General features: G+C 39.4%; 2 protein-coding genes across 4 annotated transcripts in view; both read right to left on the bottom strand.

Moving 5' to 3' along the window:
- The window catches only part of ptpn11b (protein tyrosine phosphatase non-receptor type 11b), a 49,216-nt gene extending 40,358 nt beyond the window's left edge, over positions 1-8,858 (bottom strand). For all 3 annotated transcript variants that reach the window (XM_034086624.1, XM_071203839.1, XM_034086625.1), the window contains exon 1: positions 8,768-8,858. In XM_034086624.1, coding sequence (XP_033942515.1) covers positions 8,768-8,781 — 14 coding nt within the window. In that variant the 5' untranslated portion in view covers positions 8,782-8,858. The remainder of the gene's footprint in view (positions 1-8,767) is intronic.
- A 6,219-nt stretch (positions 8,859-15,077) lies between these two features.
- Positions 15,078-19,297, bottom strand: part of agrn (agrin) — a 295,804-nt gene continuing 291,584 nt past the window's right edge. The window contains exon 37 of the mRNA XM_071203838.1: positions 15,078-17,720. Within this exon, the coding sequence (XP_071059939.1) occupies positions 17,560-17,720 (161 nt within the window). The 3' untranslated portion in view covers positions 15,078-17,559. The remainder of the gene's footprint in view (positions 17,721-19,297) is intronic.

Genomic DNA, 19,297 nt, shown 5'->3' with positions numbered 1-19,297 from the left:
CTCATATTCAGTGTGGACGGATTGAGACAGCGTAAATAACTAATGTCATGCAAACATATTAATATCTGCTTGATTCCAGAGTTGAATTTAGCACAATTGCATACAAACGTTAAGGGATTTTAAGATTCTGAAGTCTTCGTTCTAAATAGAAAATAGCATGGATAATTTACAAAGGCTTTAAAAACACAGCAGGAGCCCAAGACAATTATAAAACTTGTCACTATTTCAGTACAGTTCAATTGGTTTTATTTTCATAAACGGTTATCAACCGTTAGTGCCAAAGCAGTAGGCTATCATATATGAATTACTGCTGTATAGACTACAGCCACTACTTGTTTAGCTAGCATACACTCAACAAAGCTAGCGTTAGCTGGCTGACTGACGTTATTTTGCCGCTAAACTGCACGATATAAAACAGTGGTCTTCAAAGCGGATTTAATCCTCAATCACAATAATAATATTCAAAGTAATACTGGGCAAGTAATGGGCAAAACTTACCGTTGAATGACGCGCCATGTCAGCGGACTGGTAGCGACACGAACCGTTAGCCCCGCAGTCTCCAGTCAACCGAGCCTCATCCTTCTGATAGCTCCGCCCCTTCGCTCCAACCCCCCTCCCTCCCCCCACATCTACAGGTGAAAATTACTTTTGCGACACATTTATCGCAAGAAGTGTAGCAAAAGTCAAGACCGCAGATTCGTCAATTTATACTGCCACAGAGCAGATTCGTCAAGTTGTAATGACTGATTTGAGAGGTTGTAATAAATAAAGTTGCAGTTGTAATGGAAAATATATTTAAAAAATATGTATTTTTATGCAAGTGAACATTTCATCTCTAAGTTCATTTTTTTCCTACAAGCTACAAAACTTTTTTTTTTCTTCTGTGACCTTCAAATTTGGTTCACAGTTACGGCCCGTCCACACAGCGGCGTGCGCTGACGCTTGCCGGCGGGCGTGTCTGAAACTCGACCAACAACCAGTCACATGAATCTCCCGCCCCTGACACACAAGCAGCGGTTTGATTGGCTAGAGCATGTACTGGCATATGATTCGATTTGCTGACGCCTCTACCGAGGCGTCAAAAGTTGAACATTGCTCAACTTTTGCAGCAAGCCACGCCAGCTACGCTCCACGTCGCTTCCCACGATGCATTTCGGCTAAAAGTGACGTCACCCCATTCAAAGTGAATTGGGAAGCGTCAACGCACGCCGCTGTGTGGACGGGCCGTTACGTGGATATTTTATACAAGTGTAAATGTGTGCACACAAGCTCAGATTTTTTTTCTGCAAGTGCTCACATCAGGTTTTACACGCTCTCACATTTTGCACCATATCTACCTTCATAGATCAGGGCATGAGAATGCATGTGTTAAACACAATATGAATATTGTTGAAAGAAGCTAGTTAGTAATCTAGTAAGTCAGTTACATTTTCGGTGAAATAAGACCTTGGTGAAGACAACAAACATTTTGGATGCTCGGTAAGACTTTTTTTAATACAAGACATTCAAACAAGACATTTGATTTTCAATTATGAAAGTCATTGCCCTAAATGTCACTTGTGCAATCGTGGCTGCAGGGCTTTGGATAGATTTCTTGGAAGCATTTTTTGAGATTCGCAGTGAAACTATTATTTTGTGATCTGGGTGTCTGTGTTGTCACAGCGCAGGACAAAATGTATTTGCCCTTTCTCTTTCAGTGTGTGTTACTCAGTGTAATGATTAACCTTTGGGCCATCACTCACCAAGAAACGCTTGTAGAAATGGCCTGGTTATTGGAACCCGGTGATAAAGAGTATTGAACTGCTCATTTGCTTGGAAGTGTTCGGGTGTAAAGTCAACCAAAGGTAGTAACATTGGAAGCGTTCAACAGTTGATGTACTTTCAATGATCTTATGTCAGTTGTCAGTTAGATTATTATTATTTTTTGTGAATGCTATAGTTCAATACATATCTTGACATGCATATTGAAAAGACAAGTTGAAAAAGAATGAATCAATTGCAAATATCTCTCTTTTTGTTAAGAATTTCTGATTGTTCCCCTAGGTTGTACTAAACCTCAATAATAATGAAGCTCACTAGGAGCTAATCATGTCTACATGCCAAACTATATATAAGAAATATTTTTACGTTTTTGACCTTTTAAAGTATAGAGTAGGTCATAACATGCTTTCAAAAAATATTAAGAAACCCGCAATAGTCTAAATAATCTACAATACACTGTAAAAGAACATTTATAGCATCTCCCCTCTTGAGTGATGTAACAGATAAAGAACCCAAACACATATGTGTAGCTTTTTACACGTCAAATCATTTGTCTGTGTAGTACTGCACTACTGTCAATTTTCTTAGAAGTCTTTAATACACACTGAACAGCTTGCCCCCCCCCCCCCCCTCCTTAGATCATGACTGCAGGAGTGACTCAGAGCTTTCCAAGAATAGGATTGCCTTTGATAACCACCAGGCGCCCCATTTCCCTGCAACTGGCCTTGGGGCAGAGCGAGACAGAGACAAGACAATACAAAGAAAAGGAGATTTCTAACGCCTGGCTTTATCTGAAGAGACGTGGACAGGAAGGGAGACGAGACACAGGTTGTGCTGTGGGAGAGACGGAGGCAGCTGGGGGCTGCAGGTTAGGCCTGGTGGAGTAGAAACAGACGGGATGTGCATCCAGCCACCACTCTATCCTCTTACATAATGTCTCAAGTTCAATATAGCCCTGGTTGTCTATTTAAAGCGTGCATGTCTAGGCCCGCTGACAAAAAGGTGATATACTTAGTAGCCGCAGCGCAGCATGAAAGCCCCTGCTCGGGCTAAATTGGTCACAGACAAGCCCAGGGTGTGGGTTTTGGCAATGTCGCGGATATTTTTAGCCCGGCTGCGATCCGGGGTATTTACATGAGGTGCAAAACTCGCACACCCCCCATTGCCAGATGCTTCACTCTGTGTAGCACCAGGAAGGCAACCTAGCAGAACTCTGGCAATCACTGCGAATGTTTTGCAAAGTGTGTCAGCAAGCAGAAGCCAAATAAATCATTAGCGCTGGCAATGATATGACCAGTGGTGAAAAGCTTTGAAAGCAGTTCTTTAGTGGTACGATAGCGACTAATAGCACATGGTAGCCATAGTTTGTGACTTCTGTATTTACATTGAGTCAACAGTACTTATCAAACACAGAGTCAAAGTGGCTCTGGGCATTAATGGTTAATAAATGACTACTTCACAGACACATCCAACCTTTTTATAAACAGACAACATGAAAGTTCAACTTGGTGGGAAGCAGAAAGTAGTTCAAACACGACAGAAAGAAATTGAGGATACAGAGCGATCACTTAAAAAGTCTTCATCATTCTCTCTCTTTAACATAGCACTACATACAAATGTATCAGCAGGCAAAAGATTAAAATAAAGGAAAAATCCCCCTTTCAATTTGTATAGAGTGATGAATTGGCAGAAAAGCAGTATGTTTGACATTAAACTAATGCTTCTCACTAAGAGGTCATATTTGCATTTTGTGAATAATGTTTTATAGGCTCTCTTTTAAAAAGGCACTTTAAACAACCGTCTTTCCATTAGCATATTACAGCTGTGGTTCAGTTAGTCCATTTCCCATGCATCACAGGAAAATGTTACCAAATGCAATCTTAGTATTAAAAGCAAATGCATCGTACATTGGCATGATGATACTTTGCTAAGATTTTACGCATCTCATTTGACTATGCAAAACTAAGGGCTTACTAGATTGAATGTGTTGATGGAAAAAACATTGAATTGAATGAGCTTTTCGGCAGAAATTGAAGACTTAAAAGACTAATTCAAAAATAAATTCTATGTATTTTATTCCACATTTGCCATTATTTTCTGTAACAGTAGGATCACTTTAAATCGCAATAAAAAAGTAATATGTATACCATTAAAGTGGTGACACTCCCTTGATGTAGAGAAATAAGCAGATACAATTTGAGTACTTCTTCCTGTAAAAAAGAAGCCATAGGCGATAATATGTCAGCAAAGAGAAGTTATTAGTTGTATTAGCAACCAAAGCTAGCGAGACCATTGTACTTCTCCCTGAAGTGAAATGAGCATGATTTGAATATTCAAAGAACAGTAGGCATGACAGTATTAACCGGGAACTGGGTTTAGTTCTGAAATGTTCAAATCAACGTTTCCTACAGAAACCTGAAATAGCCTTTATACCTTGACCCTTGACCTCATTAGCATTAAGTGCTATTTCAAGATCCAAAGTAGGGCTGACAAAAACTAGAAACCTGAAATAACCTTTATACCTTGACCCTTGACCTCATTAGCATTAAGTGCTATTTCAAGATCCAAAGTAGGGCTGACAAAAACTTTATTGTTGTGTCCAGTGGTTGAAAAAGTACATTTACTCAAGTACTATACTTAAGTATAACTTATGCACTTGAGTATTTTTCACTTTATGCTACTAAACTTTTATTCTACAACAATTTAGAGGCTAATAGTACACATTTGACCAGGGCCACCCCTGGCCAACTTGGGGCCCCAAGCGACATTGTGAGATGAGCGCATTGTGAGATGACCCCCCACCCCCCCCCCCCAACCCACAGGAGTGAAAAACAAAGTAGGCTACTTTGCAAATATAATTCCTGTTTATTATTATTATTATCAACAGTTACTTTTTTATACAGTGAGGTAAATGGTAAATGTGCATGTATGTCGTTCAGTATGCGTTTACAGGTGAATACGTCTGCATTTCCTGCCAAATACTAGCCTCAAAAAGATTAAAATATAATTAATGCAAATAAACTACTTCTACTAATAATCATAATCAATTCAATAATATAAATACTATATTATTTTTATTATAATAAAGTTGTAATATAGTCAAGACAAAACATGCTTATTACATGCTCAAAAACTGATATTTCTTAAATCTGTATTCTAGTTCCCTCTGTCAGCAATGTATCAACAACTACACACACATTTCTATCAGTATTTCTCTGTGTTGTGGTTGACATGATGATGACTGTTAGGAGTTAAGGGGAGAGGCTGAGCATCACCATGAAATGTGCAAATTGACATAAAAATGAATAAAAGGAGAAAAAATGCTCCATGTTTTTTAGGCTGTAAACTTGAACTGTTATGTAAGCCAACTTGAAAGACAGTGTATCATTCTTCCTCCTGTACATTAGCAGATAAAAGGCATAACATACTTGAATGAATGGTAAATAAAGAATGCTGGAAATAACTGCATCTCAATTAGCCTATATGCTATGCAGAGGCTGCCTTCTTCATGTCGTGAATTGCAGCTGATGTTTTAATAATGCAATTGGCAATTTGACTTATACAACATTCGCAAGTTGTACATTTGACTCATACAAATGTACAACATTTAAGAGCTGCACTAGTGGCCGTATCAAAGCCGTGATTGGTCAGATGTCGATTCATTGCAACGGTGTCGGGTTACAGACGTGCTCCCCTTGTCACCTCTCACTCTCGCAGGGGTGTTTGGAGAACTGAGAGGGGAACTGAGCACAACTGAGGCCCTCTGGGCGGGGCCCCATGCAGCCTGCGTGATTGGCCTGTAGGGAGGGGCGGCCCTGCATTTGACCCAACTTCATGTATTTAACAGCTTTGGTTACTAGCTACTTTAGAGATACAGATCATACATATACAATCATTTAGTATTTTATGATATATTATTGTAGGTTAAGCTGTCCAAAGTAAGTCAAATAAACGTCACCTTTACTTTGCATCACTAATTATAATACAATAAATGGAATTATATGATTATGAAATGTGCTATTATGCATAATAAGAACCTTTATTGTTGGTACTTTTAATACTACTACTTTAGTACTTTTATCTGTATTTTTACACCGTTGTATTTTTACTTTAACTCTTTTTTTGACTTTTTCACCTCTAGTTCTGTTTCCCTACACTATCTGTATTGTTTTGCGTCTGAACAAAATGTGAAAAGAAACCCTGAGAGTAGTTCGGAGCACTCCTGGAAATGTTGCCGTGCTATCTCATTCCCCCACATGGGCTGCTGTTTTCCTGTCGGCTTATCCACAACACTGACTCACTGCTCTCCGCTGGTCAAATGACTTTCAGTGACAGATGAGGTCTCCTCTATAAACAAGGGGGGGGGGGGGCAGAGGTGATTTCCAATAGTGGAAAGTTTGATATACTACACACAATCAACTGGCGAAATAAAAAAGAATCAGCAAAGTGAAAGATTCCCGTTTATCACGGCGTTACTCGGAACTCTGTCATGGTACTAAAACAATAAGGGACATTCCAAATGGTTCCTTCAAATAATATTGACTATGAGAATAATGATCTAAACCCTCATGCACTGGAGAGTCTGAGTGATTCTGTTATCAACAGGAGAGCAGTTCTGTCTGATCAACATGGCACGCCATGTAACATTGTTCCCCTGTGGTATTTCAGCTCAGGAAGTAGAGAACGAGCCACAGAGCAACAGTCCTATGTGTTTCTGCCGGTGACGAACCATGGAAACAACTTCAAACTCTGTCTCAGTGTTTTCCCACTATCTCGGATGGTAGCCTGCTGGTGGCTTCTGTCAACTCACAAGGGTGTTTGATCAATGGTTACCAATTTAAGGCTACATTTAATGAAATATATTTCATAAAGTGAGAAATTGTGGCACTAATAGTCAATGTTTTTTAACCAATATTCCTATCAGTTCTCAACACATTTTACTCACTGGTCTTATTAATGTTCCAGTTTGGAAAACCCCGTTAAAACCCACTCATCACATCTGGCTTTGTCTTTAGTGGGAAAGGCTACAATCGGCATTCATTCCCAGAAAAGAGACAGAAATGCATACTCTTGTTGGCAACTATTTGTTTTTGTATAGCTCGAACATTATAAAAAGCAGCATACAGTACAAGCTCATTTTGATTTATTTTAAAATTGTACTATTGCTGTTTCAGATAAGAAAGCAACACTAGACCAACATTTACATCAGTAGGTCCTAATAGCGACAGCTTTTAAGTCCAATTGAGTCCCGTCATTTCCCCAAATTCAATATTTGGAAGTGAAAATAAAAGTGAAATGAGAAGTTTAAGGTGATTACCCAAATTGTCTATTGCATTAGTTAACTGAACCATCAAACGGAAAGGACTCCCCAACATCCTTGCAATCGTCTGAGGATTTACAAGTTACAATATTACTGTCTAAGACATACCTTTTGAGACTCTATTGTGAAAACAATTTCAACTTAGCATTCTACGAAGCATCACAGAAATAAATGACTTTGTGTTTTGTGAAGATTATATTAAAATCAGTAGAATGGCTCTTTAAACTCGATATCATTACACCATCACAACTTTTAAGAGGCATACAGGACACGACAGTCACATGTCACCCTGGCACGACACATGTGCAATCTTTTCCACCCATATCGTGATATTTGTATCAACTATAAACTCCCTGATTGCTGACATTGCATTTTTCTTGAGTCCTAAACAGCCATAATGTACAAGAGACAAGGCAATAGCTGGAGTCAAAATGTCTGAGGTCACCTTGTATAGAAATCTGCACCAGTTGTTTTATACCATTAATAAAGTGTGTGCTTTACACCACTGTGTACATGTGTGTATTTTACTGCAAAAATCACATACCACAGTAAACAACACCAACAAAACACATTTCTATTATGATAACTTCACTTATTCATGTCTCGGGTTACTCGCTGGAAACCACCTAGAAATAATAATCTGACATTATATAAACAAATAATGTTAAGTCTACATAACTACATGTACACTTATCTACTCATGTTTATGCTGTTCATCACAGCTCCTAATTCCTCGCATTAAGCGGGTCAATGTTTCAGGGAGATCTACAAATCATTACTAGCCCACAGACGCACTCGAGGTTAATAATATAAAGGAAGAATAGTGAGTTATTGTAAGAAGAAATATACATTCTATTCACACTACCACAGCTCTCAGAGTGAAGCCACATTACAGGACTAAAAGTATACATTTTGTACAAGTATTCAACAGAAGTTTAGTATGGTTATAAATAAAGCATTAATAAAGGTTTTGTTTAAAGGAACAGTAACTAATAACATTGACACTTAATGTTGTGGTTCTTGACAATACATTAGTGAAACCTTTGTTGATATACACTTATGGAAATGTGTTGCAGGTTTACTATAAGACCCTTTCAGGGCTTGGATTCACAGGAAGCTTTAAAGCCAATTTCCTGCACTGTGCACGAAGAGAAACAAAGAGAAAGGACAGACCGAACAAACCTAGTAGTAGAAAAGAAAAGTGAGGATACAAATGTGTGTGATGCACGACAATAAGGGAGACACATTTAGTTGAACTTCTCTGACTTAGATGCTACTCAATAATGTAAAAACGCTACAATAATAACTCACACCACTCATAAATGCAAGTCAATGCAAAACATGAAAACTTGACGCAGGTTTTTTAAACTGTAAGTTAACTCTGCAGCGCGTCTCCGCTTTAATTTGTCACCATACGTTTAGAAAATATAGTGTAGCTCTGTGCTAGTTCATAATTTAACCGGCAAACATTTAAATATATTCTTTAAGTGAAGTTTAAATATGAAGCGTCAAGTGCGTCTCTCACAGGGTTCTGACTTGAGAAAAGTTGAGGCGCCCCTGTTTTCTCTCGCTAGGAGCCTCACTTCAGTCTCGCCAGGACAGTCTCTGGCGGCTCGTGCAGTGTGGAGAGGTTTTTAAAAATAACGGTGTTAATAATGAAAGTCTAGAAAAGTAACGCGACTTTACCTGCGAGATGTCATAGCAGTCTCTGGAAGCTGTCAAGTGTCCACAAACGTTTCCCTTTAGCCTCTGCCGAGTCGCTGTGAAGAGTGAGAGCTGTGGAACCTGTGCGAAGAGCTACACATGACTACTGACACCGTTTCCGGTTAATGCCTTCAAAACAAAGCCTCGTCTAAAAAAAAATATCACAAAGATAAAGACATCATTTTCATGATCATTATCAAATGAATGTTTTTATATTAAGGCGTCTGCACAGGAATCTTTATTTTGATGTATTTTAAGATGATGTTTATTTGTTTTGAAGTAGTAAAAAAAAGGATGTGAGAAAATACTCTTTTTTATATCAATTATTCGGCTTGGCTTTTTAGTAAACTCAAAACTAACATAACAATTCAGTGGTGTTTTTATAGCACAACATCTTGTTTTAACCCATTATCACCTTTAAAAAGATATTTAAAAAGTGTATCACTTTTATTTTGACAATCAAGCTTCTTTTCCTGTCCAGTTCGGACTAAACCCAGCTAACTTGACGCATTTTAAGAGAACATTGTTAAAGTTCCATGGCATATTTAGGTTTATGAGGGAGGCTTCATAAAGAATATACAGTTGAAAAAACAAACCCAATGAATAGAAGGTTGACTCCTCACTAATAATCTTCTGAGTCACAATGGAAGCTGAAAGCAGGGACACACCCCACTGCACACCTGTTACTGTATAGGCTAACTGTTCATTAATTAACGAGCCAAATCTACACCGCCTTGTTGATCAGCTGCTGCCCATTATGAGACGTGGAAGAATGGAATCTGCTTGAGCTAAAAGTATTATAGTGCTATTATTGGAAGCAAAAATGAAATAACTCCATTATAAGTATATATTATGATATTGCTGGCAACCCAATGACAAAGCAGCCGGGTCGTGTTAGCAAACTGCTTCTTTTCTTTCAGTTAAAGTTCCTTTGGATGAAAGTACATTAGTGTTTTTACCATTCAAAAGTGTTCGTATGACACAAAACAAGACTACCAGAAAAAATGTACAGCATTATCTCATCAATCAAATCATATTCCCTTTTTAATATTTAATCAATAAACCCAATGTTATGCAATAATATTCAGACTTTTCACTCATACACTCACCTCTATCAAGAAGTCATACACATGTCTACTGGTGGTTAACGGTACTGAAAAACAAAGATTGGTTTTCAGTATTTAACAAACATTTTCTTTCCCATTCAGGTGTTTTGTGTTCACCAATGATGCAATAGTAATTACTTGTTAAAGGCCATGATAGGTAAGTCTTTATACTCAACTGTAAATCCAGATATGTGTCAAAACAACAGGGTAAACCGGCAGGCAATCCAAAATAAAAACATTTAATAATGAGTAAGAAAAAATGTTTGAAAACTTATAGTGGTTAAATTATTCAAACGGAACAATAAAATGTACTGTGCGGTGCTTTGCTATTGTACATTCCTGCTATTGTCTTGTGAGAGGTAAGGCAAGTCTAAAAATATATACCTCCTATTCAGTTATACCCTCATGATGGGACAGCCTTCCAGCTCTGAATCTAGGTGGGGGGGGGGGGGGGGGGAGGAGTAAGAGAGGCTGCATTGACGTCACCAGCTTGTGGTTATCAGTGGAGGTTAATCTACTGGGGGATGGATGGGCTTATGCAATTGTCTGTGCGCTCACAGGCTTCACATCTATGGATTTGCTTTTCCACTGTTTGACCCAGAGTGCTGCTGCAGCCTACACTGAGATAGCACTGAGCACTGAGATGATGGAGAAGGGAATTTCGATCTCTCTGTAGCATTTCTGCTGCCAGAGTCTAAGTGTTGATTTCTCCGACAAATGCAATGTGCTCCAGGCAGGATACATGGGTTTGAACATAGGCTTTATTGTTTTGGTCTGGTGCGCACTTTAAATGATCCTGTCACACAATGGGAGGGCTTTACTCTCCGATCGATAGAAAGTGGAATTGATGAGGTTGAGAAAAGGAAAAATATTGGAGTAACACTGAGTGCACATTTAGTGTTAATAGCCTACTAAACGTGATTGATACAAGACTGAGAAAACAAAGTCATTACCATTTATAAGCTGCTTTGGATACCCTTTGTAAAACCGTTATTATGCTGCACCTAAACGCACGTACTTTATGAAATCGTTTTGGGAAATCAGATGACTTTGGCTTCTGCATGTCTGCAAAAAGTCAATAAAAGTTTCTTTTAGTGTGGTTGTGTATGGAGGGGGATTGAAGTTAAACACTGTAATAGCTGCTATTAAAAATGGTGTCTTGGCCAGGATTAGATGATGTAATAATATTAAAGGTATGATATCTTAAAGCCAGCTCTCTACAGTAGCACTGTATGGGAGAGTGTTTTCTTAGCAACCAGGATGTAAAAGTGATGGAGTTTCTCAAGCATTGATTTGTGTAGTAGACAATGATGATACAATATTGAGTTTAATCTTGAACAATAGTAAGAATGAAAAGGACGACGCCAATGTGTTTGTGAATTTTAGCTCATTACCTCGATAACAGATCCTGTATAATTTTAGTGCCATTTTTGCTGGCTGCTACCGATGCATGTTATTCAGTTTTAGACTTAGGATATACTTGTGTTTTCAAGCCGCCAAACACTTTCATGTAGTATACAAATCAATAACCTACGGAGGCCGACCCGTGCAAACGTGCTTCAAGTGACCGAAACATTTCCATTAGGAGAAACGCGCTGCAGTTTAAAAATAGAAGCATAATAAAAAAACTCAAATGTGCCAAAACACATGCAAAGGAAGAAACAACTTCCAAGCATTCAGAAAACATTCACCAACTTGACGAAACATGCGCAGCGTTTGCTAAAAGCGCTGCAAATCCAAAATGCTGCTGGAAGCTAAACACAACAGAAACAGGGACATTAAAAAGTGACGCACACAGCTGGGACCCGAGCGCTTGTTGATGTTCAGGAACTATAAAGTTAGCACAATTGTGTTTTAATATTTTCATAATTTCTTGAGCTGCAGCACATTTCTCCTAATTTTTTGGCTACTGTAATTAGCAGACTCTTGAAACTTAAATGCTATAATTTGTTTGATGTTTATATGCACATTTGTTGAAAAACCGCACAACAAATCAAACAAATGTCCTAAACAAAACAGGGGGGTTTGCCAAATAATGTGAAGAATACATCATGTGTACAACTAAAGCAGGGGAGGAAAGGTGTGACGAAGTTCATGCAGACTGATGTCCTGTTGAGTCTACGAGGGACAAAAAGACTCTAAAGCACAAAGCCTAGTCTCCCACCCATGGGAATGGAAACCAGGATGTCCCCTCTACCCTGAGGTGGCTGCTTCTATAGACCCGTGACCTTTGACCCCCTTTTTGCCTTGAGACTTGCAAATCTGCTGGGCCAAAGATTGAAAACAAATCTGGAAAGGGAAACAAAGAGGACTTATACTGAGAGTGATGCAGCTGGACAGCTGGAGCCTCGTCAGAGAGAAATCACTTTTATTTCCACGTGGACATAAAAAGCTGTGAGAGAGAAACTTTATTTCACAAAAGGGGGTGAGATGTAGTTTGGCACATGGCGAGGCTTTTAATTTTGAAGCTGTCAAAGGTTTTTAGAAAACATTCTCAGAATATCATTGAGAGATGTTTCTAAGAACACTTTCACAGATGATGTGGAGGACTGGGGCCTGGATTGGCTCGGGTTGGATGTCTGATGACATTTCATCCAGAGGGCCTGACTTTGTTGCATAATTCATAACTCCACTTTGACCTTTGAACAAACTGCATTCCCCGACATGTGTTAAAACGACACATCTTAAAACCTTCTGGACAGAAGGTTGCTCAACCCATGAATTAAGATTAGCCTTCTGTGAATCTTGTATACACCGAAACACATAGGTAACCACCAACCCTCTCAAGTATCTTAGCTTAAAGGGGCCCTGTCATGGGAACTTTTTAGCGTCTTCCCTTTCCCTAAGTGTTTTATGGATGTTTTTGCGCACATACATGGTTTGCAAAGGTTACAATTTCCCTCCAGAGGGAGTTTATCTCCCACACACTCTCCCCTGCCTGAAACGCCTCACTTTGATTGTTTATTTCTGTAACATAGTGACGTTGTAACACATTATGTAACAATAACGCTTCTATTGGCTAGAGCTCCAACACATCAGGATAGGCTAAGGGGCAGGACATCTCTAAGTGGTTGACCAATTACAACAGAGCCGGCCAGCTAACCAATCAGAGCAGACTGGGCTCTGGTTTCAGACAGAGGGTTTTTGAACATTAAAGCATGTAAACATGTCACAGTAGAGGCACAGAATACAAACACCCCATTATACAAATGAGCATAATGGGCTGCCTTTAACACCTAAGCAGTGAGAGCTATTTAATGATTTGACTCTATATATAGATTCTGCATTTGGTTTTGGTTTTAATTCCTTTAATCAAACAACTTAGATTCATTAACTTGAAACTGATCTTTCCCCAGAAGGATCCCTCACTGAGCTAAACTATTTCATCAACAGCATTTCATATTTTTAATTAACACAACACGAGATGCAGCGTCCTTCTCCGTCATTAGCAAGGAATAAATTAAACTCGGGATTAATGAAAATGCTCAAGACAGATTTGGGTTGTACTGAATGATGTATGAAGCCGTGTGAAGATTCTCTTTCATTTGAATCGCAGCCTTTCAATTAGCGGTAGGGCGCTACAGATTGCTGTAGGAGATTTGCATTATAAGTGTAAATATCACTGGAATGCAGTGTATTGATGTGCGTACGAGCTGGGGAAATGAAATGCTTTGGATTTGGAAAAACACCTTTTGTCTTGGAGGTTTCAATCAGAACAATAAGCGGAAACCTCTCATTAAGGCCGAACACAGACTGAAGTCTAAACTTGTGATTGCTTCTATATGCCTGGAAACTAACAATGGAAAGAAGAATGCCTCTGTGAATTCATAATAGAGCTGAGTCTTCCCACCAAATTGTACCTAAATTATTCCAATTTCAACTCATCTGCACCTGGAAATATATGGACAATACCTTTGGGTGGGCTCTTTCTCCTTCCAACAGCTCTTTTATTACATGCAGAAGGACCTGGCCATGACTCAAATGAAATTCTCTATCAGTATTAAATGGCCCCAGGGTTAAGGAATAAAATATGAGCACTAAAAGAAGTCCTGGACTCATATCAAGAATCTTTAGTCCACTAAATTCCACTTGCCAGCCTTTCAAGGTTTCCTTAATCATAGTTTGATTATTCATCATAGTTTCTAGATATGGAGGTCTTGCTTTATGATAACAGGTGGTCTTATGGGGGAGATTGTAAACCTCGTCTCTGGTTATCAACTGTGTTTTTCTCAAATAAGGGATAGTGGCACTGTGCCAAGGGGCTGCAAAGTTTTAGATTACAAACAGTTCCAATGGCTTCCAAAAGAACAAATGACAGTTAGCATTCGCTTCAGGGGGATCCTAGGAAAATCTTTTCCCATGAAATAGATTTCCTGGCCCCAGTAAAAAATAAGAATCCGTGGTCTATTGCTCTCAGGTCATATGATGACAACTGAGTCCTTCATCTACTGATAGAGGCCATGGGGGACATATCACAAGTTAACCTTGTGTTGAAATTATTATCAAACAAGTTTCCCCTTGATTTCCTGTAGCATCAGATGCAGAAATGTGGCAATAATTAGAAATGTCTCTGGAAACAAATCCCAAGAAATCAAAAGAATGTACCCGTAGTTCTGTTGGTTTATCCAAAGCTAGATTAAGCTTTTTGGTCTGTGTAAAGGCCAGCATTCATTCTGCATCTGCACATTATTCCTTAACTGGTTCAAAGCTCTGGAAAAGTGGACCTTAGGTTAAGATTTGTAAACAATAATTTCAAGAATAAAATGTCATGTTCAACATGGCCTGTCAATTATTTTCACTTTCTAACACATTCAGTTCTCTGGAGCAATTAATACTCTAGCACCAAATGTGTATTAATCTACAGTCCAAGAGTCTCTACAAATGCACCCGAGTAACATTTGCTAAAAACTAGCATGCCCTACTTGAGAAAGACACTGAAACCTTACAAAAAAAACAAACATATTCTTGTCATTGTATATCCTCAGGAGTTTTGGGCTTGAGGCGGAGAGCCACAGGTGAAGGAGGGAAGTAAGAAGGCATTTAGAAATACACCAACAACATTTGTTTTTTGATCTGATCACAGGATTTGCTGACAGTTGTGAAGAATACAGAATATTGCCAGCGAAGATTGGTCGAAATGCAAACTCCAAATGGAGTCGAAATCAAGACGGCGGACAAGAAGGGGCTCCATTTGGTTGACATTTTATTTCATGGTGGTAGGATCACAAGACAAAGGTCATAGAGTTAGTAAAGTTCAGGTCATGCCACTCGTACGCGGGGCACTGGCCTTTGAGGAGCTTTGCAGTCAGACAGTAGTTTACAGAGGCCGGACATGGAGGGTCATCCACATGTAGACATAAATAAGGAACAGAAAATAGATTCCAAAAACAGTAAATAGAAGATCTTTTCGTAAAAAGCCAGAGGGGACATTTGCAGAGCCCCCCCCAGGATTATATTTGTGTACAGTATGAGCATTATTACTGATATAATTATCATTATTATGTATTACTCCTTTACATTATGGGGATGAGGCTAATACACTGGCTAAAATAAGGAAACAGTTATATGGATGACGTCACCTGCGCAGAGAAGAGGTGATTGGGTTTTTAAGGCAAATAGTTTCAAACCATAGACTGCTATCGTCTTAATGTTCTCGAGTCCATCCGAATACACAGGGATTTCTCCTTTATTAATGTCGCCACCTGAGCGGATCAAATTCAAACAATGGTACAATAAGACCAGTCCAAGGTTAATAGTGCTGGAATTTTAAACGTGTCTTGCATCAGAAAATAAGGGTTTCCTGGTGTGGACACTCAACAACACAGTTATAGCTTCAGGGCTTTCCCTCCCTACATGAATATATCATCATGTGGGCGACATGGTTCCAGTGTATATTACTAAAAACATAAACCTCCACATATAACACATTTGCTAAGTTCACAAGGGCTGTACAAAAAACAATGATGATTTAAGAAGGAAATTAAGAAAAGAAAAAGTAGCACAAGACCATTCGATACTCGACCATGAACAGGCATGATTTTGTCTCAGAGTATTGCCAAAGTTCTCATATCAAAACAAAGTGTCCTTTAAGTCGGTCAGCGCGGCTTATTGTGGACGACTTCACCACGTTGCATCAGTTCACTGAAAGTTACAGAATTCGCACTAGTAATACAAACCCATGCGTCACTATGTTAATTTGCAAGTACTGTAGGATTATGCATCGGTTTCCCATGTTTGCGGCTGTTATGGCTCCAAAAAGTCACAACAACGTCTTTCTCTGGACAGCCGGAAAACAAAAGAGTCCTCCAGGAATGCTCCGAGGTCAAATACGAAAAGAAATGAAGTCTCAGAAAGAGTTTTTGAAGATATTTCTGTTTGACGGGACATTCCCAAGAGTGGTAGCTCTCCTCATGATAAGATCTCTGCTGGCCTCCTTCCTGTCTGTCCTTCTTCAGTCTTTGCTTTCAGCACCTCCTTAAGGTCAGATATGGTAACAACCTCTTCCCCGTATGCACCATTCAATGTCCTGCAAAACTAACTGCTCCCAGGAAAAAATGTTTTAAAAAAAGGCCATAAAAGATACAGGGAATGAACAAATATAAAACATTATTCCGAGCTCAGTGGGAATTATTTTCAAAATAAAACTAGAAACAAAAACCAGATTCAAACCAACACTGCAGAAGTGCATGCATTTATAGTGGTCATCATTAGTTTGGATTGTAAAACAGAACGCACAATAGTATATGAGAAGCAAAATTCTCCAAAGAGAACCCATCTTACATATTCACAGTCTCAGGTATTATTTATATACTCTATATTTATAACATTTATTCATGTCTTGACTTATGACTAATGATATGCGCGTCATTGTGGAGCGTTCTCTCCGTCATGTCGGCTTGAAGTGTTAGTGAGTCATATTTCCAAACTAGAGGCTCTGATGGGATTCAGATTGAGTGGAGAGTTGTTTTTTCTTTTTTGGGGAGGGTGCTCTGCGATGGGGGTTGATGGAGTGGTCTCGACTGTGTACTTTCTCACTGTAGCAGCTTGACTGATATCTGAAAAGTCCCATTAGGAAAGAACAGCGGGCTACTGGTGGCTGATTACATTAGAGTTTCTTGTGTGGAGTCGCCAGCTGGCCGCAGCATCAAAGAGCCGCAGCGGGGGGGGGGAATGTATGTCTATCATGAAGGTACGGTATGGGCCATGCTTGGGGAATGTGGACGATAGATATGGCACCAAGACAAGGCCGTCACCAGAGATCTGCTGCGACGTCCACCAGTGTTCAAGTAATGAGCGAGGAGGGGAAAAAAGGAGCAGGCTTCTTTTTTTTTTTTTAAGTTGGCGTTTGTTTTAAAACAACAAAACTGACAAGAATAACAAATCTCCCTTTCACAGAGATGCCTGCTTTTTGAAAAAAAAGAAGATATATATGAAGGGGCCAGGGGCAGAAAGAAGTGTGTTCTGTTTATGGAGGTGCAGATAAAAAAAAGAAAGAAACAAATATATAAAACAAAAATTAAAACAACATTTTCTTTCCACATAAAAAGCAATGAAAAGTATACAAAAATAGAAAATAATTACAGCAGGAGACATGGCGCTATGGAGGGAGCGAGTGGGAGGTTTCTTATTTTTCTCCGTTTATTTTCTCAAGATTCGGTCTCTGCTGGGTTATTTGGCGGCGGAGCAGTGTAGTATTTTGGGGCTGTTTAGGGCGTCTTCCACCAGGTGGAGCTCCACGCCGTCCACCACCACGTCCTTGATGCAGCCCATGTAGCCCGTGCTGTAGGCTTTGGGCAACCGACGGGCCACCGCCAGCTCCTCCAGACCACCTGGGGGGGGGACAGGGGGGTTAATACAGGAAGTTCAGAGTAACACTTATACACACATATTAAAGAAAATCAGAGAATATAATTACTCAAACTACAATTCCGAATCTACAATAAAAATGGTCACTGGCCAACTTTGAGAATTTCACACATTTTTGAATGTTTTCAGACAGACTACGGGGATGAACACATTCGAAATACACATTTATGTCAATATCCAATGTTCAAATGCGTAATTTGCATATTTAAACATTATATTGCGGAAACTTGAATTAGCAGAAAGTATTGTTTTAATATCAGTTATCAACTGGAGTAGTTTAATGGTGAAACTAGTATCTGTATTTGAATTATTACCATATTCATATGCAGTATCTCCACTCTAACGGCCCGTCCACACAGCGGCTTTGGAAAAAGCTTGCCTGCGGGCGTGTCTGAAGCTCGATCAACAACCAATCACATAAATCTCCCGCCCCTGACACACAAGCAGCGGTTTGATTGGCTAGAGCTTGTACTGGCATATGATTTGATTGGCTGACGCTTCCACCGAAAGCTTCAGAAGCTTCAAAAGTTGAACATTGCTCAACTTTTGCAGCCTGAAACGCCAGGAAAGCTCCGCTCTGCTTCCACAATGCAGTTCGGCGAAAAGTGACGTCACCCCATTTAAAGTGAATGGGCAGAAACGTTGGAAGAAGCTTCCAACGCCGCTGTGTGGACGGGCTGTAAGGGCTACTGCAGTTATTGGACAAGCACTCAACCTTTAGTTGCTACATTTCCCATAGTGCATTGCATCCCCCACCCAGCTTCTCTCTTACAAATGTTCAAGATTGGAGCCAAAAACAAAAATCCCCAGATGATATCTTCAAGGGTGAAGGCATCACACAATTATCATCAAGGTATGCCCCTTTAAAGATAAAGGATAGGATTTCAGTTCAAGATGAGACCTTGGAGATGCCTTCAAAAAGGCTGTACCGGAAATATATTTTCCTAGAAAAATTTATTTCTGGGTCTAAATTAGTTACTTGTGTCTTTTATTCTCATGGTGACGCCAGCGGATCTACATGACAGGTTGACACTTTATATGTCAAAGCGCCATGATCAAAAGCAGAAAGCTGCATGCCAGCCAGAGTTAGTTAAGATAGACGGGAGTGAAGGTTCCCTCATTTGAAACGATGAAAAAGTGCTCAAAATGTTCCACTAATGAAAGGTGATGACAGAAAGTAACATTATATATACCTGACATCGGGGGGGATCTAGACAAATATTCATGGGGTGGCAAGAGGGTGGCAGGAGAATTTCAGGGGTGGCGTCCACTGGCAGAGGTATATGCTGATTTAATCGCAGTCATATCAACAATGTTAACTTGGAAAGCCACAATATTGATATTTTAACTCAATAACATTTGGTGACATTATTGTGGCACATCAGTAAAGCCTTAAATAAAAATATATAAGGTGGCAGACATAATTTAATGAATTTTAACTGAACAATAACTGAATGAGTTTGTCTCACTCTGACCAGCAGGGGTACCAAATCTATGAAGACTGCTGTGATAAGTACATTAATTAACTGTCTCATCGATT

Source organism: Pseudochaenichthys georgianus, chromosome 7 (genome assembly GCF_902827115.2).
Source record: "Pseudochaenichthys georgianus chromosome 7, fPseGeo1.2, whole genome shotgun sequence".
In the NCBI taxonomy this organism is placed as follows: Eukaryota; Metazoa; Chordata; class Actinopteri; order Perciformes; family Channichthyidae; genus Pseudochaenichthys; species Pseudochaenichthys georgianus.
Note: the sequence above shows the minus strand (reverse complement) of the source record. Positions and strands in the feature narration are given on the sequence as shown.